The 25,155-nt window shown below is 34.4% G+C and overlaps 1 protein-coding gene across 2 annotated transcripts in view; it reads left to right on the plus strand.

Annotated features, from left to right (window-relative positions):
• Nucleotides 1-25,155, plus strand: part of KLHL1 (kelch like family member 1) — a 340,926-nt gene that overhangs the window by 92,986 nt on the left and 222,785 nt on the right. Inside the window, exon 2 of one of the 2 annotated variants that reach the window (XM_026493388.4) lies at nucleotides 17,233-17,415. The exons of the other annotated variant lie outside the window; for it this stretch is intronic. Coding sequence (XP_026349173.2) covers nucleotides 17,233-17,415 — 183 coding nt within the window. The remainder of the gene's footprint in view (nucleotides 1-17,232; nucleotides 17,416-25,155) is intronic. 2 annotated transcript variants of the gene reach the window in all.

Here is a 25,155-nt window from a genome sequence, read left to right on the forward strand (position 1 = left end):
CATATTGGCCATTAGTTGACCTTAAATGTAGGTCTCACATAAAAGTTATAATCAGTATGAATTCACTGGGAATAAACTAGTAAAGAGTTATTGTATATGATTTAATACCTAAAAATGGGTTTATTCAAATACATGTATTGATCTTCAGGTTTTGTAGATTTTACCTCTATTCTAACTCCTGAAACTATGCCCATTCTCTTAACACTTCCTGTATTTGGTCTGATCTGGTCTGTCTCATCTTCTCCCTTGATTACTATAATAGTCTCCCAATATATACCTTTGTCTGCAGTCTTTCCTCCTTCTAATCCATGTATCCAGTTATTTCACTCCATCACTTCTAAATGGTTATGTTCGTAAAACAGCTCTTCCCAAAGTGTTCTGTGGTGTACAAGTTCCGTGAGATATTAATAGGGGTTATCCTCTTGTGTCACCTTCCTCCTTGAGAAATAAACAAATGTAATAAAACATTATATATTGTCTCAAAGATAAATGTATTTGGGAAAACAAAGCTAAACAAAATTAAGCTCATTTTATTTCTATCCATATCCTTCATTATCTTCATGTGTAACAGGAATCTCTAAAGTGACACAGTGAATATGGCATTTTGCAAATTGATCATCTCTATTTAGATCTCATGGTGAAAAGTATTACATGAAACACATCTCATTAGATGCAGCTTAAAAGATAAATTCTAATCTCTTTAATATTTCATTCAAAGTACTTTCAGCCTCTACTCTCAACATACCTCTGTAGGCATCTCAGTGTCTTTGATTGCTTCCTCATATCTGAACATAGCATCCACTTTTCTCTGACTCTTATTTTTTCCCTTGAAATTTTATTAATCCCCTCATTCATTAAGAAATATTCTTATAATGCTTCAAGACAAGACTTGCATATTCCTTGATTGTCAGTACTTTAAAATGTTTTCAGTATTATGGGCAAAAAATATTTATGTATAATTTGTATGTTCATAATTACTATTTCAGTTTCAGCTTATTTTAATATAATTATTTTCCATTTGTGCTTTGTTTCTCTTTTGAATCAAATGAAAATATCTTTTGTCTATTTTTCTATTTGTCTTTTTTTCATTATCGTGTTTTAAAAGTGCTTTGAAAATCTAGGTATTAATCCCTGGTTTGTTTGTTTGTTTGTTTGTTTGTTTTTTAAGATTTTATTTATTTATTCAACAGAGATAGAGACAGCCAGCGAGAGAGGGAACACAAGCAGGGGGAGTGGGAGAGGAAGAAGCAGGCTCATAGCGGAGGAGCCTGATGGGGGGCTCGATCCCATAATGCCGGGATCACGCCCTGAGCCGAAGGCAGACGCTTAACCGCTGTGCCACCCAGGCGCCCCCCTTGTTTGTTTTTTAAGCTAAATTGTTTCTCTAAGTGTGTGGCTAGTATTTAAGTATGTTTATGATCTTTTTCTCATAAAGATAGTTAAAATATTTTTGTTGTCCTTTTTCCTTTAAGAAATATGGAATTTACGGCTTGCATAAGAATGCATCCCACTCAAATCATACAAAAGTATGCTCCCTTCACTAATTTTTCTTCTAATTGTTAATAGATTTGCCATGTATATTTAGCATTTTAACAGTTTATGATATCAGGTAATGACCTAAGTTAATTTTAATGTAAAGCAAGTGGTCCCAAGTTCATCTGTTAAATAATCCATCCTTTGTCATTGGTTTGGGGTTTGTTTAGTATTTATCCTACTTGGAGTGCAGTATGATTTTTGAGATCTGTAGACTGAAGTATTCATCAGTTTGGAAACATTTTAAACCACTGTTTCTTTCAATGTTTTCTCTGTTCTATTTCTCTCTTTGCCTTCGGACACTCCAGTTATAGTAGGGTAGATCATTAGATATTTTCCCACATGTCTTTGAGGCCCTGCTTATTTTTTAATTTTTTTTTTTTTTACTCTGACCCTTTCTTCTGCCAATTCCAATTGGTTATTATATCCATCAGTTAATTTTATTTCAGATATTATGGTTTTCAGTTATAGAAACTTTTTTCTGTTAGATTCCATCCCTGATCTCTTCATGCACGAAGACCATAATGACCTTTTTTTTTTTAGATGTTTTTTTAAAGATTTTCTTTATTTATTCATGAGAGACAGAGAGTGAGGCAGAGGCAGAGGGAGAAGCAGGCTCCCCGTGGAGCAGGGAGCCCAACAGGGGACTCAATCCCAAGACCCTGGGATCATGACCTGAGCTGAAGGCAGACACTTAACCAACTGACCCACCCAGGCACCTGACCATAATGACCTTTAATTCCTTCAACATGTTTATAATAGCTTCTTTAAAGGCTTCCTTTACTATCTAAACATCTGGGTCACTTTGGAGTCTTTTTCTACTGAGTACATTTTTTTTCATGGTTCTTTGGCATATTTTTCTTCCTTGCATGTTTAGTAATTTTTAATTACATAATGGACATTGTATTTATGTAAAAAGGCGTATGCATTATGTTGTCTTCTTGTAAAAAGTGTTGGATTTTGTTTTGACAAACTGTTACTTTACTAGTAGCCTGTTTTGATATACTGAGGAGTGATTTCAGGCTCTGTTAGGGTGGGCATAGAGTAGCCCTTTCTCTGTTGTGTGGTTCTTACTCGTAAGATCTTATCTTTCTGACACCTCAGTAGATGTGGTGTGGATGGATCAAATTTACCTTGAGTTATTTTTGAGGGGGGATAAGAAAGGGCAAAGTCTTTTATTTGTTAGAATGTTACATACTATAGCTATTTTAGTGATTTTAGATTTAGTTTAGCATTTCACCACATATTTTTAGCTTTTCCTTTCAATGTATAAGATAAGATAGTAGTATTTCTTTTATCTCCCAAATTCAATTTCTAAGACTTTCAAGGAATAACATGGGATACTCTTTATTTTAAAATGTACATAAGGGGCGCCCGGGTGGCTCAGTCAGTTAGTGTCCAACTCTTGATTTTTGGCTCAGGTCATTATCTCAGAGTTGTGAAATTGAGCCCCATATTGGGGTCTGCACTGAGCATGGAGCCAGCTTAAGAGTCTCTCTCTCTCTCTCTCTCTCCCTTCCTCTGCCCTTACCCCCCACTCTGTGCTCTCTCTCAAAAAAGAATTAAAAGTTAAAAAATTTAAAAAATAAAATGCACATTTTGATTCAACAACTATACTGTTCCAATTAAACATTTTTTGGCATTTTGATGATTATTTCTTCTATCTTTTATAATCTAGGTTATTTAAAGTTTTGCTTGAGTTTACCTTAGAGTAATACTTTTAGAGTGAGTCTGTCATAGAGTTTTTGCAAACTTTCATGTCCAATTCCTTATACAAGTTACTTAAGTTCTCCTGGCATTAGTTTTCAAACCTATAAGATGGGCACGAAGTAGTCGTAGATCAAATATGAGATCAAGTAGAAGAGCACCTGCTGTGTTATATGTGCTCGATATAGGTTAGCTGTTATTATTGTCACAATTATAAATTTATTAAATTATCATTTTAAATATAGTCAGAAGCATGATAACTGGAGGAAATGCTTTATTTGGAAGCCTTTACCACTTAAAAAAAGAATAACTTGTAGGCTAAAATACCAATAATAGCTTTTGTATTTTAAGAACATCTTCTTCTAAATCCTATATATTTAAGGCATCCTAGATGATTACTAAAATTTTAACTGTTTTCTTTTTTAAATAATTTGTTTCATTTCGTTTTTCTAAAAGAAGTACCTCTTGTGGACTCCGTACCATCACAAATAACACTGATCATAAGACAGTCTTAATCATAGGAAACAAACTGAGGGTTGCTGGAGGGAGGGGGTGGAGGGTTGGGGTAACTGGGTGATGGACATTGGGGAGGGTATGTGTTGTAATGAGCACTGGGTATTATATAAGACTGATGAATCACAGACATGTACCCCTGAAACAAATAATACATCATATGTTAATTAATTGAATTTAAATAAAAATGAAAAAAATGGAAAAAAAAACACTGATCAGTAATTTTACATTTAGCTTAGTTATATATTTTGATGTTTAATGAAAGCCAAAACAGGATTTGTTTTCTAATTTATTAATGATGAAATATTAATCTTTTCAGTAGGAATCAACATCCTACCAAATCTATGGCATATGATACCATAGTTTCATGATATCCATACAAGGGAAATGAAAGGTGAATTTTGTGGCTGGTGGGTGACCTAGGTTATTAATCCTAACTTCTTTAGTCTCTCAACAGTTCCATATACATCTTGTCCTCTGACAATACCAGTTTTGTCAACGTTATTTACCTGGTGGAGTCAGCTAAACCTTTGCTCTTGAACGTGCTGCATCCTTACTGTCCTGTATTGAATGGGTTGTCAAAACAGATCTTTACCACTGGATATAGGATTGTTCAGTGGCATTACAGTCAGTCTTTAGGTTTCTAGACAATTTCTCATTAACACATTTTACAAGCAACCCACTTTCCTTAGTAATTGGGACTAATCACCCTACCTGACGGAGTATTCCCTTGCTTGCCTATTGATTCAGTGTCACGGGGAGCCTAAAGCTGGTCAGGAGAAAATTTACACTTGAAAATGGACTGCCAAAATTTTAGTGTCCAGTTTTAGTAATTGTAAGCAAGAATTCCATGTAATATCAGACTGATAATTTTTTTAAAAAGCCACTTATGTCAGGCCCATCTATAAAGCAGATCATGATTTCACCTTCCTGATAACAGGTCATAGTCTCCTTGTGAGGTCTGTGGCATACATGAAGATGACCATCAATGATCCCTGCTTTCTGGCATTCATAGTCTTGGATGACTGTCTTTGCTTGAGTATGAGAAGGACCTGTGACTTGAGTCTAAGCAATAGAATATGGCAAAAATTATGCAATATTGCTGTTATGGTTATGTTATGTTATATAAAATGCCATCTTGCATTTAGATTCTCTCTAGAGATCCTCTGTGCTGACTTGATGAAGAAAGCAGCCCTAGTGAGGAGACCTCTGTGGAAGAGATCTATAGAAGACCTCTAGAAATTGTGGGTGGCCTTTAAGAGTTGAGGGTGTCCTCCAAGACCTGAAGATGACCTCTAGGAACTAAGGGCGTCACCTAGATGAAAGTCAGTAAGAAGTCCATTCCTCCGTTCTACAGACACAAGTAAATGAATTTTGCCAACACCCTGAATGAACTTGAATGCAGATTCTTCCCCAGTTGAGCCTCAAGATGATAGCACATCCTGGCCAACACCTTTACTGCAGCCTTCTGAGACCCTGCTCAGAGGTCCTGAACCATGTCTTGACTCTTTTTTTTTTTTTAAAGATTTTTATTTATTTATTCGACAGAGAGAGACAGCCAGCGAGAGAGGGAACACAAGCAGGGGGAGTGGGAGAGGAAGAAGCAGGCTCATAGCGGAAGAGCCTGATGTGGGACTCGATCCCGTAACGCCAGGATCACGCCCTGAGCCGAAGGCAGATGCTTAACCGCTGTGCCACCCAGGCGCCCCCATGTCTTGACTCTTGACACACATGAGCTGGCTTGTTTAAAGCTGATATTTTGTGGTCATTAGTTATGACCAATAGAAAACTAATGTAAGGCCCTAGGAACTGGTTGAAGTAAAAGTGTTAATAGAGCACAAATAGGTTCCAGTGAGTCTAGCCACATATTCATACAATTTCTTTCTGGACCTGCTGAGGCCCATTCTCATATATGCCATTTCTTTGTATGCTAGTGCACACATTCTTCTTAATGATTTTGTAAATCATAATGGGCTAGCCAGTTCATAGTTGCCTCCTGGCCAGCATTCAGTCTTTTCTATGACCCAGTGGTAAACCAGGAGATGATTCTCAAATTGAGAATGCTTATTGGAAGAGCTATGATTTTGTTCATGAAGTCTTTCTGGACTATAATTCTCTTATAGGCCATGGGACTCCTTTAACATCCCTGGCAGCTACAGACACTTCTTCTAATGTTTATTCTTCTGGATTGTAAGGCCCCAGGAGCAGAACTGATTGTTCGACAGCTTGAACCTACAGCAGAAGCCTCTCAATCAGAGTTGGTAGATTTGTGAGTTTACTGGCAAACTGGGGGGTATAGAACACCTAAATTTTGTATGTTATGTCTCCAACAAAAAAAGCCCATCAAACCTTGTGCCTTTTTCTTAGTGGCAGGTGGCACTTTAAAGGTAATTTCTTAATATATTCATTCTGCTCTACCCCTAGAACTTTCACCAATGTGATAGGCACTTTAAATTTTGCAAGATTTTTCTCCTGCTCTCCCACTCTCCCACTCTCTGGCAAGGAAGACATCTAGCATACTTGCTATTTCCTCCCACCGGATCCAGTGATCATAATGTCACAGATGTCATGGAAACATGTAATGTTTTATGTGATATCGAGGTGATAAAAGTTCTTGCACACTGTAAAGAGAAGAGTAGTTGCCATTTCCCTGTTGTAAGAATTGAAATGATGCTGATGCTCCTGTTAGAAGGTAAACAAGTTCTGATTTCCTTAATAATGTTGATCGAGGAAAAAAAAGTGTTCTTCTAGGTTGATAGCTGCATACTAAGTGACAGGGTTGTGTTGATTTTCCTCTGTAAAAATATCACATCTGGAATATCAGCTATAATTATCATCACTACCTGATTATGTTTGTGATAATCTAGTCATTATTCAAAATCCATCTGGAATTTGCACCTACCAAATGAGCAAATTAAGATGGAATATAATAGAATCTTTACTCTTTCATGTTTTAATTTTTTAAATTTATTTATTTGAGAGAGAGAGAGAGCTTGCCAGCAGGGGGAGGGGCAGAGGTAGAGGGAGAAAAAGAGAGAAAAAGACTCCCTGCTGAGCGCAGAGCTCGCCCCTGGGCTTGATCCCAAAACCCTGAGCTTATACCTGAGCTGAAATAAGAGTCGGAAGCTTAACCTACTGAGCCACTCAGGTGCCCCTTTCATATTTTAATTTTTTAACATGCACTGATAACCTGCAAATTTCTTAATGAATACAGGATAGCTTTGGATTTACTATGTTGTAGGTGTGTGGTGGTAATTCAGTCGACACATTCTTCTTTAATAGACCTTCCTTTGTGGGTCAGGAAACCAGTATGAGAATTGTGATGGTTTCTGAATGCAGTTTTTCCAACTGTGCGTTCTGTGAGGAGGGAAATAACTGCAGGCTGAATCCATCAGCCTGGTGAGGGCACCAGGGTATGGACTCAGGCAAATACCCACTTCGTTGCTTAGCTTTCACGGGCTTCCTCCCTGTCTAGTGGATACGGTGGCAGTTTAAATTTGCAAGGTACTTGTTTTAACTCAGGGGTAATATTTAATAACGACTAGAATGTTTGTGTATTTTTAATTGTATAGTGCCTAGGGCTTGATGTCTAGGGAAAACATGGCTAAATATTTCCATTACAGAAATGTGGCTATTTTTCAGGGTTCTTTCTCCAAAGAACACAGTCTTATAATCAGTGAAGAAACTCTGAATTTCTGAACTAACTTAGAAAAAGTAACAGAGAGAATATAAAGTCCTACCATGATGACTCAATTAAGATTGCTACACAAAAGATCTATACTTTTTCTGATTAAACAGACCAAGTAATAACTTAATGGACTATCCATTTCATGCAGGTACCTCATGATAAAGTTGTATCTTCCAGAGATATTTTCAGTAACTAAAATCTTAACTGATCACGATTCCATTCCTATGATCATAATAGGGACCAGCAATTTTCTTTTCTTTTCTTTTTTCCCTTTCCTTTCTTTTCTTTTCTTTTTTCTTTTTTTCTTTTCTTTTCTTTCTTTTCTCTTTTTTAATAAAGGATCAGATCGTAAATACTTTTTTTGGCTCTAGAGGGCATATGGTCTTTCTCACAACTACTGGACTTTGCTGTTGTGGCAAGAAAGCAGCCACAAAAGGTACATAATCAAATGGGTGTGGCTATATCTCAGGAAAACCTTATTTACCTTAATAGGTGGCAGGTTTGTTTGGACAACTGGCAGTAGTCTCTGGTGACAACAGAGCTCATATTGTCTGTAATTCTTAAGTGTCATCATCCAGTACAATAATGCCATTGACATCAAGAGCTCAATTCAGCTGTGCCATCAGAACCTATAGTACCTACCAGAGAGCTTTAGAAGTATGCTATTGTTCTCCTTGCCAATAAATTTCATGATGGTGAAAAGAATGTTCCCAAGGCCATCCAATAATTACAGTTACACAGGTTGGCTATGCTAGATCTGCTGTATCGTGCCCATATACATAAGCATTTTTATTTCTTCTACAATATGACTAGGAAATGTTGGCATTACAGATTCTAGGATCCCTTTTCATTCAGGCTTCCATTAGCCCAATAGCTGTTAGAGCCACTACTCTGAATCCTGGGTGAGTAGAAACACAAGATTTTATTTCACCATAATCTGATACCCTGTGAGTCTTTCTCTACAGGCACTTCCCAGGTACCTACTATCTGAGTTCGCACATTATTATAATTCCTTTGTTCTGTGGTACATCTTCTCAGAGCAGAACTTGCATTAATTAATCATTCATATATCAATTTCCAACTGCATTTCATATTAGAAACACTTTCAGATTTTATAGCATTTCCCATTCCCTCTGAGTAGTTGCCTTTCTTCCCAGATTTGACATTTTTTTGTTGAGAACTTTCAGCATCTAAATATAATTTATTTGTCAACTATTCTCATCATGTCCTCAGTTATGATTTTCTTTATTTTGAATTTAAAGTCCTTGAAAATATTTCAACTATTTGAAACTAATTTCAACTAATTGAAAATATTTCAATTTTTTAATTTCAAACATTTAAGAATACTTTTAATTTAAATAGGTATACCTATAGATCATATATTTTAAAGTTTAGAAGAGAAAAACAACAAAGTATTATTTATGTTTTACATGATTCTTTATTATTAAAGGTAGATGTAATTTTTCAAGGAGCATATTGCACTGTACTGATACACACCTAATTCATAAAAATACTCTTTTTTTTTAAGATTTTATTTATTTATTTGACAGAGAGAGAGGCAGCTAGAGGGGGAAAACAAGCAGGGGGAGTGGCAGAGGGAGAGGGAGAAGCAGACTCCCCACTGAGCAGGGAGCCTGATGTGGGGCTCGATCCCAGAACGCTGGGATCATGACCTGAGCCAAAGGCAGACGCTTAATGACTGAGCCACCCAGGCTCCCCAAAAGTACTATTTTTATTTTACAAATATTATTGGTTACATTTTTACCTCTGGTATTTCATTAGTAATATACTTAACAGCTTCAAATACATATTTTATTTCTTTCCACAAGCATACTATGAGGAGGTTTTTAATGATATTCTATTTTATAGATAAATTAATTGATTCAAAATGTAGTAACTGATGGAGCCTAGAATATATATAATTTTTCTCTAGCTCATGAGTTCTTCTTTTTATTATTCCGTCTTACCAGTGTGTGTGTGTATTTCAATACTTCTGATAAAAAGCCTTACTTAAAATTCCAATTATCTTATAAGACAAAATTGTACCCAGAAGCAACATTAATGACTATATTCATTTTTCTTGTTTCTAAGTAGTAGCACCTGGTGCTTGAACTTTATCCCTTCTAATATTTCCTGGATCTAAACCTCTCTCTTGGGGGTTAGTGAAAGATTTGAAATTAGTGTGTTTGTATAAGTAGACATTCCTTTTGAACACTGGTTTAGTCTGCCATGCCGATGTATGATGATGATGATGTTTCATTTGCTAAAATCGTAATAATGCAAAGTCGATTCTTCAAATTTACCTATTTACTTAAAAATGTTTCCCTTTTCCTTTCTTTCTTTTTTTTAAATAATGAAATATTTAGGTGTAGAACTTTCAAAGTTAAATAAATATGTAATATTGTGCTTTATTGTCTGAGAATTTTTGCTTACTTTTTGATCTTTGCTATTGTTTACATAATAATTTGTAATAATGACTTCATAATTTTAAAATAGAAATGACATGTGCTTCATGTAAAATATTTAAGCAGTGTAAAGAAGGAATAAAATAGCAAACTTTTGAACAGAAATATTTTTACAAGTTAAAATAAATATTTTACTAGTGGAAACCTGATATGAAGGGAAGCCTGCAGCGTGCGCTAAGTTGCACGGCTAAAACAAATAGTTTTTTTTTTCACTTAAATAACAGCGTCTTTCACTACATTCAAGACTCGCCCAAGAATTATGTATTGGCAATTCCTTTATCCGATATTACAGAAATGTTTTTTAAATTAGTCACGCAAAACAAAAGCTAACTTATTCAAGAGAAAAAGAAAAACTGCTTGCACATTTATTTTTTCATTTTATTTCTACTCTTAAATAGTGACATTAAAGATATAATAATAAGGTACGCCTGGGTAGCTCAGTCGGTTAAGTGTCCAGCTCTTGCTTTCAGCTCACGTCATGATCTCAGGGTCCTAGGATGAAGGCCCGCCACCCTCCTCTGCCAGTCAGGGCCCTGCGTTCAGTGGGGAGTCTGCTTGAGATTCTCCTTCTTCCTTTGCCCCTCTCCACTCCCAGCATACCCTTTCTCTCTTTAAAATAAAGAAACAAATCTTAAAAAAAAAAAAAAAAAGACATAGTAATGATGCTGGGACCTATCTTAATCAGGGAACTTTGTGTAAAATAAATGCATCTTTTCTGTTTAAAGGATCTTTAGAGGCGTCCCAGTGGTGCAGTCAGTTAAGCAACCAACTCTTGGTTTTGGCTCAGATCCTGATCTCAGGGTCAGGAGATGAGTCTTGTGTCAGGCTCCCTGCTCAGTGGGGAGTCTGCTTAAGACACTCTCCTTCTGCCCCTCTCCGCCTCGCTTGAGTGCACTCTCTCAAATAAATAAATAAATTTTTCAAAAAGAAAAGACTTTTAAAAGTATTTTCTAGTGCATTCTTTAGTATTTTCACAATGTACATAAGTGCACTATCAGAGAATGCAAAAGAGTTCATATTTGGGTTATAGCAGTTATGTATGCAATTTTTCTCCTGAGCTCTGGAAGCTATTTGAAATTCAACAATAGCAATTCACACAAACATTTACTAACTACCCTAGGTGTGCCAGGCACTTTTTAAGGTTTGGGGATATAAATTCCTTTACCAAAAGTGTATTTTTGTGTTCTATGAAACAAACAAGAAAAACCATAACAAATTAAGATTAGTACTTGGCCAAGGCCATCTTCTCATAGAATATTCTCATTCATTTATTCAACAAATAATTGAACTCCTAAAATATTCTACATGCCAAAGATGTATGTAAATTATACTGGGTAATTAACGTGTCAGGGTAAACCATGACCCCCCCCAAACAATAAGAGCTAAAAGTCTTTCTGAAAGAAGTAATATTTAAACTGGTCTCTGAAGAAGTAAATTTATCCATGAGCATGTCAATGTGTTATGAAGGTTTCAGGTAAAGAGAAATATATGTGTGAAGGCTGTAGGAGAAAGAGGCATGACATACTGAAATTACTTAGCATGGTTAGAATTAGAGCTTGAGCTGTTACTGGGTCACTCAGTTCCTGTCCCAGTCGCCAAAGCACTGGAGACCCGAGACCAGAATGGGGAGGCAGAGTTTCTAGAGTAGATTAAGTAGAGTACACTTTCAAGAGTGAAAGCGGGCCCCTGCTGGAGCGAGAGTGGCAATGGCACCAAGGAGCTCTAGCTGTGTCCCCTTAAGCCTGCTTTGTGTACATGTAAATTCGGCTTTGATTGACAGTTCTGATTGACAGCTGGTAGCTATATAACATTTTGACCTCTGCGCATGCACCTACCCATTATGCAGTCTAATTGTATTTATTTGTGGATTGTATATTTATGAGTGTCTAATGAGCTTTTGCTGTGACCTTAAAGGTACTAGCTGCACCATTTGTGCACATGCTCAGCTCTCGGCAGTCCTCTTGTGGCCTCTGAGCCAGCTTTGTGGCTAGGGCTTTCCTATTCTATTAACCCTTAACAATGGCTCTAAAGATGTGGCTGTTAACCCCCGGGGTGGTTCCCAGGGCTCCCTCATGCCTAACTGCCTAGGAGAGCTGATGGGTAATAAAACTTGAAGAAAGTATCAGATCATTAGGCATTTATAATATATAATATGTAATTTGAACCATGGAGGCTGGAACTTGATTGGCAATGGGCACAATTTATAATGTAATAGCTTTAAATTGGCACATAGGTAGGGGGTCTTAACATAAAAACAGATGAGTAATTTTTTTTTGTAGCTTTTTTTTTTTAAGTTAATTCACAGTCTAATCTTCTAGAAATAACTATTTCCTGGTGCAAGAGTTATTTCCACCCAATCCCAATACTATTTAGCACAAAAATAAGAAAGTACGCTTCATCTCAGATCTGTTTGGTACAGGAAAAGTAAGTGATGTCCATCCCTGAACTATTTAGCGTAGGAGTAGGAATGCTTGTTGGTCAGTTCTCAGCAATTAAGATAAGAAATGAAAATGAAAGCTAAATAAAGCCACAAGAAAAGACACTAGTGCCCTTGGCAAAAGCAATTTCACTAAATGGGTGGTTAGAAAGCTAGATTGCAATGGATTGAGGAGTATTCAGAGAGTCAGGAATTAAGATAATGAGTGCAGACAATACTTTCAAGACCTATGGTTGTGAAAGGAAATAGAAAGGAATAGCTATGGCTTGAGTGTTTGTGAAATCAAGAAAAATTTTTAATTGTATTTTTTTCTATATCACAGGTTGGTGAATTCTTTAGCATGTTTAAATTCAGATAGGAAGAAATCATATTGCCCTTTTAAAATTGCATTTCTTGGAACTTGAAGCTTTATGTTGTTGGGCCACAATAAAGATATGGTGTCAGATCCTAACATCGGAGAGACTCTTAGATAGGAAAGAGATTATAAAGTTTATTTAGGCTGAAGACATAAAAATTAGACAATACCAGAAATAATACAATGTCAGATTTTTACTTTATGCTTATAGGAAACACTATAAAGATATAATCTCCATTTCCTAAAATTTTAGTCTCATTTGTTAAACCAGTACAGTTGGATATGTGATGAGAAGATCAAATAATAAACTGCGGTTTAAGAATCCTAAGTATTCTGATGTGGAAACTCCTTTTTTAAATCCTGAATCAAAGGTCAAGGTCAAGGAGTTCTACTCATGCCCAGTATCAGGAAATGATTTATGAGAAAATGTGCAAGCACTGTGACAGGGACTTTATAGGGAGAAAATCAAGTCAAACCAACATAACCATTTTTCTGACAGATCAACCAACCTTGAAGAAAAATAACTAGTGTTTTCAGATCTAATATGGAGAAATTCAGAATATTAGAACTTTTAGGAACAAAGCTGGAAGTGAATAACAACTCTGAAAAAATAGTTTGGAGCCTAGTTTCTAGCTCTCTGTTCTTTTGATTTATCCTTTTAAATTACTTTCAAGTTCTTCAGAAAAGACCCACCTCTGTATTATAGTCAAGATTTGTTAGTATACCTGGATTATGGAAAAGATGGTGCTACCTTGAGAATAATTAGCTTTAAATAAATCTTGTCAAATTCTATTTGTTTGATTTGCTGTCTGTCGTCTCACCAAACTCTAAAGCTGATTACTCTATTTCTTTCACTATTTCCTCTAATATCATGTCCACCACAACTTGAGTGACTTGTAGATAAACTACTACACTGAATTCTTTTCTTGCTAACATTTCCCAGGCTATGAAAATCTTAGTGAGGTATAAAACTTTCTGCCCTCAGTATGTTATTTGACTTGTAGGAAATTAAGATAAGGATCTGAATGTAGTCTTTATCTCCAACCCCCTTTAAGCCTATCTGGAGCTATTCTGCAGGAATGTCTCTAGTATCTTGATTTTAGGACCCTATCCATGCAGTCTGGTACCAGACCAGAAACATCAGGATCTCAGTGGGGCAGTTTTGATTTATTTGGCAACCTGCGCTCCTGACTTCATTCTCCACAATTACCTGTAACCCAATAATAATATGTTCATTCTAGATATAAAAGTCCATCCCTCTGTTCATTTTGTGACTTTTCTGTTCAATGCGTTAATGTATAGAAGAATGTTATTGCCACATATGCCTGAGCCTGAATTCCTAAAACATACACTGGGAAATGACCATATTCTGGGGTTCTAATTTGCAAATTTGTGAAAGGCAAACATATGGTACAGCAAAATTTCTATTAGTTTTAAATATTTAAAGGAAAACTGGTAAAGTCTGATGAAAGTAACCATATTGTGTAGACAAATATTGTAGATAACAGAGAACACACATAATTTTAATGGATTTGGATTTGTTAACTTGTCTGCAGTTCTTTTGAATTTTCTGTGTGCACAAACATGTCTTCCGGCAATAATAGCAGGTATATATGTATTTTTTGGTCTAACTCTAATGGGCTTTATTTCTTTTTTCCCTTGTTTACATTACATTGGAAAGACCCTCCAGAAAAATGTTGACTAGAGGTAGTAGTAACGAAATTCATTTTTCGTCTCAAGGAAGAAAGGTTTCCATTAAATATGTTAGCTATATGAATGAATTAGGTTGTTCTATATGATTAAAATGTGTTCCTTAATTAGGTACAACTTACTTGTGATGGATTATTCATTTGATACACTTCTTTTTTACATGTATATATATAAAAAATTCAAAACATTTTTCAAAATATAATGAGGGGAGTGGGAGAGGCAAAGGGAGAGGGAGAAAGAATCTTAAGCAGGCTCCATGCCCAGTGTGGAGCCCAATGCAGGGCTCAATCTCATGACACTAAGATCATGACCTGAGCCAAAATCAAGAATCTGATGCTTAACCAACTGAGTCACCTAGGAGCCCCATATATACATTTATTTTTTACATACAGTTTTGTATTTAGTTGCTAGTATTTTGCTTAGGATTTTTGCAAATATGTTTAGAAGAGAGAATGGCCATTAGTTTTCTTTCATTGTAACATCCTTTCCAAGTTTTGTTTCCATGTTATATTTGCCTCGTTAAATTAGTTGGAGAAAAAGTTCTCTGTTTCTGTTTTCTGGCAACTTTTAAGAAAGTCTTTTTCTTTTTTCTTTCTTCCTCTCCCCCCCACCCCCGCCAGTTTTGTATTGGTTTTACTGCCATGTGTAGTTTTGTGTTATCATGGATGGATACTGAATCTTGAATCTTTGTCTTGATGTCTTTAACATAGTTTTGAAAAGCCTTCGCCATTGTGTCTTCAGATGGCTTTTGCTCTATCATGTTTCTCCCCTGTTTTGAAGACTACGATTATATAGTATAATTTCTTACCCTGTTTCATTTGTTTCAGAAACTATTGTTTTTATCTTTTTTATCTCCATATTTTAGTTTCAATATTTTCTATTTATTTTTCAGCTTATGTTTGCCTCACCTGCATGCATTCTGCAAGTTCAGTTCCTCTATCAAAATTTTAAGTTAAATTGTTATATTTCCACTTGATTTTTTCATATAACCTAATATTCTTGAAACTCTCCAGCTTGTCATCTATATTAAAATATGGTAATGACTGTTATTTTCACATCTATAATTGTGATCCTTCTATTCAGAGATACATCTGTAGCACCTCAGAGCCTGTTTCTATTACCTGTTTTTCTCCCTAGGTCTAGTTTATTTATAGACCTGCTTTTTTTTTTACCTTAATGTCAAGCACTACATACATGCATAAGAAATCAGAGTTTCTATGAGGTCATCTTTTTCTAAAGGTTTTTATTTTGACTGTTTGCTGACATTTAGATTGGTACATCACCTCAGTGCACTCAGAGACTTCACCAATTCAGACCTAGGTTTCTGTCTTTGTATTATCTTGTCAATTTCCATTTCCCTTGACTCCTAGGATAGAGCCCTTCAGGGAGTTCAACTGAGACCCTGTGTATTTACCAGAGTCCCTCATTCTTGCTGGTCCTTGAATTCAAATTTTTATCTTTCAAACTCTATTTAACTCCCCAATCTCCAATAAGCCATTTTCTGCTTGTCTAGCAGTACTTAGGAATCACAAATACCTCTGGGGGAAAGTGGTGGCACAATGACAGCCTTTCCCAAACTTTCCTCCTTTATGGCCCCTCATCTGTCTCTCATGTTCTGGCTACCTTTGGAGCCCATAATCCCAAAATCCATCTTTTTGCCCAAGTCCCATGATACTGTTAGCTATTCCATTAAGCTGAGTTTCTCAGATTCTCACCCTATGCTGCTTATAATTAATACCTCTAGAGGGAAAGAAAAAGTGTAGAATTTTGAGCTGACTTCCATGAGTCTTTCTTTATTCTAAGATCTTGGTCTTTCAAGTCCTGGTTGTCTTAGTAGTTATTATTAAATTCATGTAGTTATTTTGATATTATATATAACATTTCTTCTGGTGTTCTTGGTGAGGGGTTTAGTCAGCTACAAGCTATTGTCCTATAATTGGAAGCAGAATTCTCCGTACTTTCCATCTTGAAATAAGCTATTTCATTATTATTGTTAAAAACTAATTCATTTTCATTTTTAAATTATTACAAATACTTAATTAGCACAGCATCAGAATATTTCATTGGGTCTTCTGGGCCTATTGTGCATATTTTGAGAGTCCTCTCCTTAATATGGAGTATGGTATTTTAAAGCCTTCATTGTGAAACAGTCTATGATATTAATATATGTAATAGCCAAACTTGAATACCATGGATTTTTCAACATTTTTATGTTTATCACATATGCATTCATATATATGGTTAAAATATTTGTTAGTATTGAGCTACTACATTTTGTATATATTTTTTTAATTAGTTGGGTATGGAATATGAAACTCAACAATTTACTTTCAAATTTATTGCCAATCTTTTTTACAAACCAAGTTTCATAATTTCTCATCATGAAAATCACCTACTTCGGTGAAGGAACGTTTACCATAACCTCAGAGGAATCATAATTTAGAATAGTATAATTAGATGATCTACCTCAATTTCAAATGAATTAAATTAACACTTTATTAGTAATCAATTTCAGAAGAGGCATGTCAGTAATTTACTATTTCTGTTACTTTTTCAGGTTTTTAACTTAATGTCCTACTAAATATAGATAACCTATCTTTTAAATCATTTTAAAACTAGAAAAAAGATAATTAACAATTCATTTATTGCTTCCTAGAGCAAATTATTTCACCCAAAGTAGATTTTTCTGACTTATATTAATAGTGATTAACATAAGGAGACATGCACTGATTTTCCCTATAAATATAACTCTAAAACTCTGTGCATTGTTTTGGACAATTCATAGCACTTTATAAACACCATTTTGTGTGTGTGTGATTTGTAGGCTGACAGCAGCTAGCCATTCATTGACACCTCAAAGTGATATGGACTCCAGTAGCTCTGAAGAATTCTATCAGGCTGTTCACCATGCTGAGCAAACCTTCAGAAAAATGGAAAGTTACTTGAAACAACAGCAACTCTGTGATGTTATTCTGATTGTCGGGAACCGAAAGATACCTGCACACAGGTATAGTAATCTGTCTTTGTTGGATACGTGCATCCATATGTTTAGAAGTGATAGTCTGGTGTGTAGAATGCAAATCTATGATTGGAGAACTAAGAATCCATTTTTTGTGTTTGGTACAATAAAACATTATTAATGGGTACTGGGATTTGAATTTCATATACTTTTCACGTGCCATGGAATATATTCATCCTTTGATTTTTCCCACCATTAGAAATGTCAAATCTGTTCTTAGCTTGTGGGCTGTGCAATAGGCAGCAGGCCAGACTTGGTCCATGGGCAATGGTTTGCTGATCCCTGTGTTAAAGAACGCAAGATTTCAAGCCTTTGATTCATGGAAGAAAGAAAAGGGTTCAAATGCAATTCGAGATGTTTTGATTTTGATATTTTGTTGTGAATTTCCAAGTATTTTATCATATAATATATATGATATGTGTGATAGTTCATTATAAAAATATTGTGTTTGTGTGTTTCCATGTGTTTATCCATTAAGTAATTGTTATGCTCTCAAATGTTGTCAGTCTCAGAGATTAGATGATCAAAAAACTGTGAATGAAAGTTAAGATTTTCCAATAAGAACAGCGAGAATAACTTTATATTCCATCTATTAACACATGTCATCTTTTATAGTGCTATGATTTAAATGCAAAAAACAAAAGATGAAGCATACAGGTAAATTTGCAGAATTTGAAATTGTAATATAAAGGTATCCTAATAAGCTTTGTCAAATAATCATAGCTAAATCTATAGTAGTTGAGAATCCACATTTTTAAGGGAGCTTGCATTATTTTTCTTTTATTCTTTGTTTCTTTTGGGGAGAGAATTATAATGCCATTTTAAGTAATCTCTTTTGATAAATAAAGTAAATGTAAATACTTCAAAAATAAAACTTCCTCTACCTAGGGTTGATAAATAGTCCATTTTATGAGATTCGTGATCACACTAAGATGAAATCCATTTTGACTTAGGAGAATGTACCTAAGATCTGAAAGGAAATATATGTTTCTGCCAAAATTAAAAGGAAATTAGGTTATCTTGGGTATATAGTATTTGTTTCAACTAGGAAATTCAAAGTATTTCATGTTGACATCTTTATTTTCCATTTATTTTTGAAAAATTTGTAACATACTAACATTATTCTTAAGGTCCAATATATTTGAAAGCTAATACACTTTTAAACATTCCTTATAGATTTATGATTTATAATTCTAAGTTACATGAACTAAACATCTAGTTATTTTGTGCATGAATTTCTTATCAGTTTGCTTACGAAAATTCATTAAATTTGATGTTGTGTTTTTACTTGTTTTTCTATTTTTTATTTTGAAATTGTAATTGAGAAAAGAATTTTAATTTAATTTTGATACTTATTATTTTATTATTTTAAATAGTTGAATATATAGGCAAATAGCTTTAGGGTACCTTGATGTATGTTGTTTAATACTATTATTGCTAATGAATTGGTAGAAAGGGTAAGTTATCAACATATAAAAAATATTTTCAATGTACTCCTCTTTCCTGTATTTTTAATTTAAATTTTATTATTTAGAAAATATATATGTAAGTGCTGACTATTAAAAACATTCCTGAAGAATTAAGCTATATTTTTTCTACTATGACAGCAATATTAAAATGTGAAAGTGAATTTGATACACTAGAAATGCATAGGAGGGAACATTTAACATTGAATAACTAATGTAGGTCTGGTAGGGTTCAAAATATCAGCTAACTATAGCAACAATTTTAATAATATAGTATTCATATGCATTTTCAAGTATTTCTATGACATGGCATTATTATTGGCAAGAAAGCCATTAACAAATAGTCATTATTATTGAGATATTCAGTGTTGTAGTATGTGTGGCAAATATGTAAATTATCCTGAACTATCATCTAAATAACATCTAGATAAAATTCTATTGTAAGAGGTATTCTTAATTTGAGAGTGTAACTAAATTTACTTCATTTAACTTATAAACTGGTTAAATAATTATGTGTATATTATATATATATGTATATGTGTGTGTTTAAGAAGATAAAGGGACTCAATCAACTCAAAAGTATATTAGCACATCAAATGCTCATTAATATTTTAAAAGAGCAGTGTTTCATGTCATTTACATAGTCTTATTTTATAGCTTTATATTTGTAGTAATTTAATATTTCTCATTTGAAGAAATTTTAACCAATATACTGAGAAATTCACCCATGTTAATTATATTCTATATCGTTTTCTTTGTTACTTTTTTAATCTAGATTGTTAATATTATTTTCTAAATAATTTAATTATACAAGTTATTTTATAAGAATCCAGATGACTAAGAAATAAAATTACTTGTTGCTTTCAATTATTCTAAAACATTTCATACATATTACTCTGAACATTTAAATATTTTGTATAGGTAGCAGATATTAAAGCAAGTAATTATTGTCAACCATCTATATTTTCCTTAAATGTGACAAGAAAATTTTAGCCTAAGGCTGTCTGCTAAATTCATGCAAATAAGGATTTATATTTTCTTTACACCATGACTTAAGACTTTAGTACTATCTATTTTATAAGTAATTTATATAATAGTGATTCTAAGTTAAACATACATCAACAAATATGTGGGAAAACATTTATGGGGCACTGGAAAAAGGCAAGTGTGGTTTTTAGTAATTGCCAATACATTGAACATCCTTATTTACACTTTTTGCACAGTAAAGTGATAGTAATTAATGCAAGATTAGCTCTTTGCTTTAAACAAATAATCATCTTAGCACTAGTAACATGAGAATGGGTTTTGAAGTTATTTTGTTATAGTTTGATTAGCACAGAAGAATATTGCCTTTGGGCAAAATATATATGATGTTACCATCCTTAGCACTGGAACATGGGGCTATTATAATAATTTCAAATAATGAAAAAAGAAACAATTTACATTAAGATCTACTGCTCCTTCAGGAAACACACTGAAAGCTGATCTTATAAGCACTCACTAAATATCCATTCATAAAGTCATGTATATTTAATTTCTTATTATTATCTCATCATTCAAAACTTCCAAATCAATCCCTACTTAAACTAATAGATTATGACTGTTAAAGGGCTCTCTATAAAACCCTTTGTTTTTGTTCTAGTTATATTGTATATATGTTTTAACTTGATATAACTGGGAGAGGGGAAGATAAGAGAAGCTGAAAAACCTTTGTTTCCCTTGTTTCCCCATCATTTAGGTATCATTTTAATGTCCTCCTTATACCTACTACTAATATTCGGCAGTACATCAAGCATCTTTCCTTGCATAAAACAAATGTATATCAAACATGTATGCCTTGGTCTATTCCCTGTGGGTGATGTAAAGGGATTATAAAACATGACACTTTTCCACACGAAGTTTGCAATAATCTTGAGGAGGAAAGAATAACCCATAGGACAATTAAGAAAATTGTAATAGTGATTATATATTACATTATAATTGCAATGAAAATATATGGTTTTGATTCCAAATGCAAGAGATAATCAAATAAGGAAATGAGCGGTTTTTCAGAGAAATTGTCTTTGCAGTCAGCCTCGTGGAAAAAAAACAAGTGTGTTATTTTAGATACTGAGAATAATAGGGAAAAAACAGAGAAGTAAAGAATTTGTGAAAATTATGAGATACTGGCTTAGTTAAAGTGGAGTCATTGTATTGGAAATCCTGGGAAATTAAACTGTAAAAGTAGGACAAAAATGATTATGACAGATTTTGAAAACCAGTAAATTCGGATTTGAAATCATATGCAAAATTAGAAGTTCATGTAGGTTCCTGAAGAGGGGAGTAGCATAGTTAAGTCAATAATAAAAATAATGCTAGTTAACATTCACTGTGTTGGTTATGTGCCAGGCCTTGTTGGAAGTACTTTGAATATACTAATCCATTTTGTCCTAAAAAGGAAGGAAATCCTTATTTTCCCCACCCATTTCTTACAGAGTAGAAAATGGAAAAATGGAGAAATTAAGACATTCACCCAAGTTATTAAGAGGTAGAAACAGAATTCAAACCCAGGCAGTTCTGTAGAAATAATGTATTAACAACTACAATAGACTGCCTATCATAATTTGCAAAGATAACTCTGAAAAATGGGACCACTTTAGAAAATGTTTAAAAAATGGGCCAGCAAAAGTGAGTTAATGGTCTAGGAAGCTGTTAGAGTTAATCCAGGCATGAACTGAGTACTATGTAAGCATAGAGAAAGGAATGAAGTGAGAAATATTTTGGAGAACCATGTCATAAGTAAGTTTTCCTGGAACTAGAGCTGGAGACTGGAATTCAAGTATGTGTGGTTTATTAAAAAGCGTCCTCAGAAGAAAGGGAAAAGGATAGGGCAGAGGTAGGAGCAAATCAAAGTTGTAGCCATCCGCTAGAGCCACGCTTCATCTTTAACTCCAAGAAGCTCTGGAGCATGACTTGCTGCAGAGTTAGTCATACTTTGAAGAAATAAACAGCATTTTACACTCTGCTTTTATTATTCATTGCCATTAGGCCCACTCACAGGTGACAGTAGGGGAAGGTTGTGGCGGTCAGGGGATGAGGTAAGAGGAGCAGAACACATAAACTCTCAGGGAGGCAGCTCCTATTGGGCCAAGTGGGGATTCAAGGGAAGGGATAGCTGGGACAAGTTAGAGGATATCACTGGCACGGGGGGCATAGTTGTGCCTCAGAAAGCGGGTCTGGCTAGAGTAACCACAAAGTCCAATTCAAAAGGATGGATTTTGTGTCATATTCGAGATAGGCAATGAAAGAGAAAGAGACATAAATAATGAACTACTCTGAAAGTTCAATACATTGGTGGTGCACCCATTAGTAACAGAGAAGTAAAAATGAAAAAAAAGAATCTCACAGGGAAGACTGAGTTTAGTTTAGAGCATCCTGAAATACTACCGGGCTATTTGGTGAGCAGTTTCTGTAGGCATTCAAAATACATGGCAAGATTTAAAACCACCATCATGGTAATAATTAAGGCCATGCTCAAGGATGATTCTGAAACAGTAAGTGTTAGAGGGAAAAACTTAGAGGTCTGAGAAAAAACCTAGAGCAATGAGAGGGTCAAGAAGTAAGAGTAGAGAGGGAAGTCAATGAATCAGAGGTAAGCTGAGATAACAAAGTCTGTACTGCCTTAGCTAAAAAGGGGATTTAAAGAAGAGGAGGAGGTCAATAATGTCAAACACTGCCAATAAATTGGAGTAGGGCTAGAAAAGTTTAATAGATTTGGAAGGAAATAAACTTGTGATGACCTCAATGAGAGATTTTCCAGAATGGCTGCATGCATTCACATATTTATGCATTTTCTGCTCTTGCTTCCCTTGCATTAATAGTATTTATATATGTACATATAAAGATATTACTTTCTGTTATGCATTAAATTCCTCCTCCAAAATCTAATTCCCATCTCATGTGTCACTTAACCTAAATGCAGTATAAACTTGTTTGCGCTTCCATTACTGAATGAAAGAATAGAACATACTTTGTATGTTATAGTTGTTTGAGAAGATTTCATGTAATTAAGATTGAATTCTACAGGTTACATATTTTCCTCTATATGGCTGTCTCCCTGTTACAAATAAAGCCTTTCTGTGTGTGAGATTAAACTGGTTAACTTTATATCAATATACTTCTTGTGCTCTAGGAATGATATATATCTCTCTGGTTTATGACAGCTTATTTTCATAGCATATAATGTTATATTTAGTTCTTTTTGATAAAACTGAATTTGACACTGTTCTAATTGGTGTGTAATAAATATTTGAAGATATCTCTATCTTCATTTTGTCGATTTTGAGGATATAAAGAAATAACATGTTTAGTTACTAATGGCTCAATTATATGTGTAACAAATTCATAACTTTAAATATGGAACATATTTCCACCCTAGGCATTAATATTAATAGGATAGCTAAAATCATGGATCCCATAAAGTACCCTTTAAATGCATAAAATTTATATTGAGTTAAACTTTTTTTTTCAGTTAAAAAAAGGAATGTCTCTCTTTGTTGAAGTTAGCTTTTACCACACCCTTCACTTATAGAGAAATAAGATATAAAGCAGATAAAATTACAAAATAAATAATTGAAAAAGAATATCTCTGGATTTGAAAACTATGAAAACTTTTAGATAACAATGCCCTGTGTTGACCTTTATTCTTCATTTTCCCCTTACAATGTTCTTAAAAAGAAAAGTGCATCCTGTGGCCCCTGGGTGATGCAATTGGTTAAGCATCTGACTCTTGGTTTTGGCTCAGGTCCTGATCTCAGGGTCGTAAGATTGAGCCCCATGTCAGGCTTTGCGCTCAGTGTGGAGTCGGCTTCGGACTCTCCCTCCCTCTCCCTCTGCCCCTCCCCTTGCACACTCTCTTTTGGTGTCTAAAAGAAATAAATAAATCTTTAAAGAGAAAAAAAAAAGAAAAGTGCATCCAAAGTTTACCCTTGTTTAGCTTAAAGATGTAAGCATCATATTTGGTTCTTTTGACATATCCCCCATCCCTTTTTGAGCATTTCCTCACTTTCTAGAACAAAAGATGTTCCAGGCTTGTTTCGTGCTTTCCCTGTTTCAGCCCTGTGGTCTGTTCTTTTTCCAAGGATCCCTTAATGTACATACACTTGTACACACAAGTACACACAGTATTTCTATTTTTTTAAATTAAGAACTGTAAATTTACACTGACATGTCTGATTTCAATCCAGTGTCATAGTATTTATTTTAGTCTCCATTTCCATATTTGTAATTCCATTTCCCATTAATGAGTAACCTTTCTCTGGTGATCTTCAAGAATGTACTAAATTTCCTCTAACCTATTTTAAACAGAAAGAAGTTTCAGAATTTCTAATGTAAACAACTATGAAAAACACACCTCTTAACAACAATGCACTTTTTTTTTACAGTTCTCTATTTCTTTGAAATCAGAATATATCGTCAAAAATTTTACTCAGTGTTTTTGAAATTTCTATTTCCACTTAGGATTTTCTGGTTTTTATTTATTTATTTATTTTAGAGAGAGTGAAAGAGCATAAGCAGGGGAAGGAAGAGAGACACACTGACTCTAGCTGAGTACAGAGCCCGATGCAGGCTTGATCATGACCTAAGCCGAAATCAAAAGTTGGACACCCAGCCCACTGAATGACCCAAGTGACCCTCCATTTAGGATTTTTAAGTACATGAAAAATCTTCATTCCCCTTAAAATGACAATAAATCATCAGAAAATGAAGTATTTATACCTTTTCTTTAACGCTGTCAGAAACCTGTGGCATAAACAGGAAAAAAATTAAATAACTAAAAATGAGAATGACACTCCCTTCTTAGCCTCAACTTTTTTTTTTTTTTTTTTTTAATAATGACCATTATACAACTGAAAGTTGCAATACAGGGGGAAAAAACAGAAGAATGTAATCCATTGTCAAGAGTGAAATCAGTCAGTGGAAACCAACCTAGAGATGATCCAGGTGCTAAAATTATCAGGAAAGGGCATTAAACAACTATGAAAAATAAAATATTGGTAGGAAAAGATGAATATAATGAATTAAGCAATGGGAATATTAAGAGAGATTTGGAAAAATTCAAGCGACTACAATTCATCTACGGTAAAACACAGAGTAGAAAAAGGTTAAAAGAAAATGAACTAAGACCCAACAACCTGTGAGGTTCTGTCAATTACTGAAACGTGTATGTAATTAGAGTCCTAGAAAGAGAGAGTGAATTGGATGAAAAAAAAAAAATAGGAAT

Source organism: Ursus arctos, unplaced genomic scaffold (assembly GCF_023065955.2).
Source record: "Ursus arctos isolate Adak ecotype North America unplaced genomic scaffold, UrsArc2.0 scaffold_10, whole genome shotgun sequence".
Classification (NCBI taxonomy): domain Eukaryota; kingdom Metazoa; phylum Chordata; class Mammalia; order Carnivora; family Ursidae; genus Ursus; species Ursus arctos.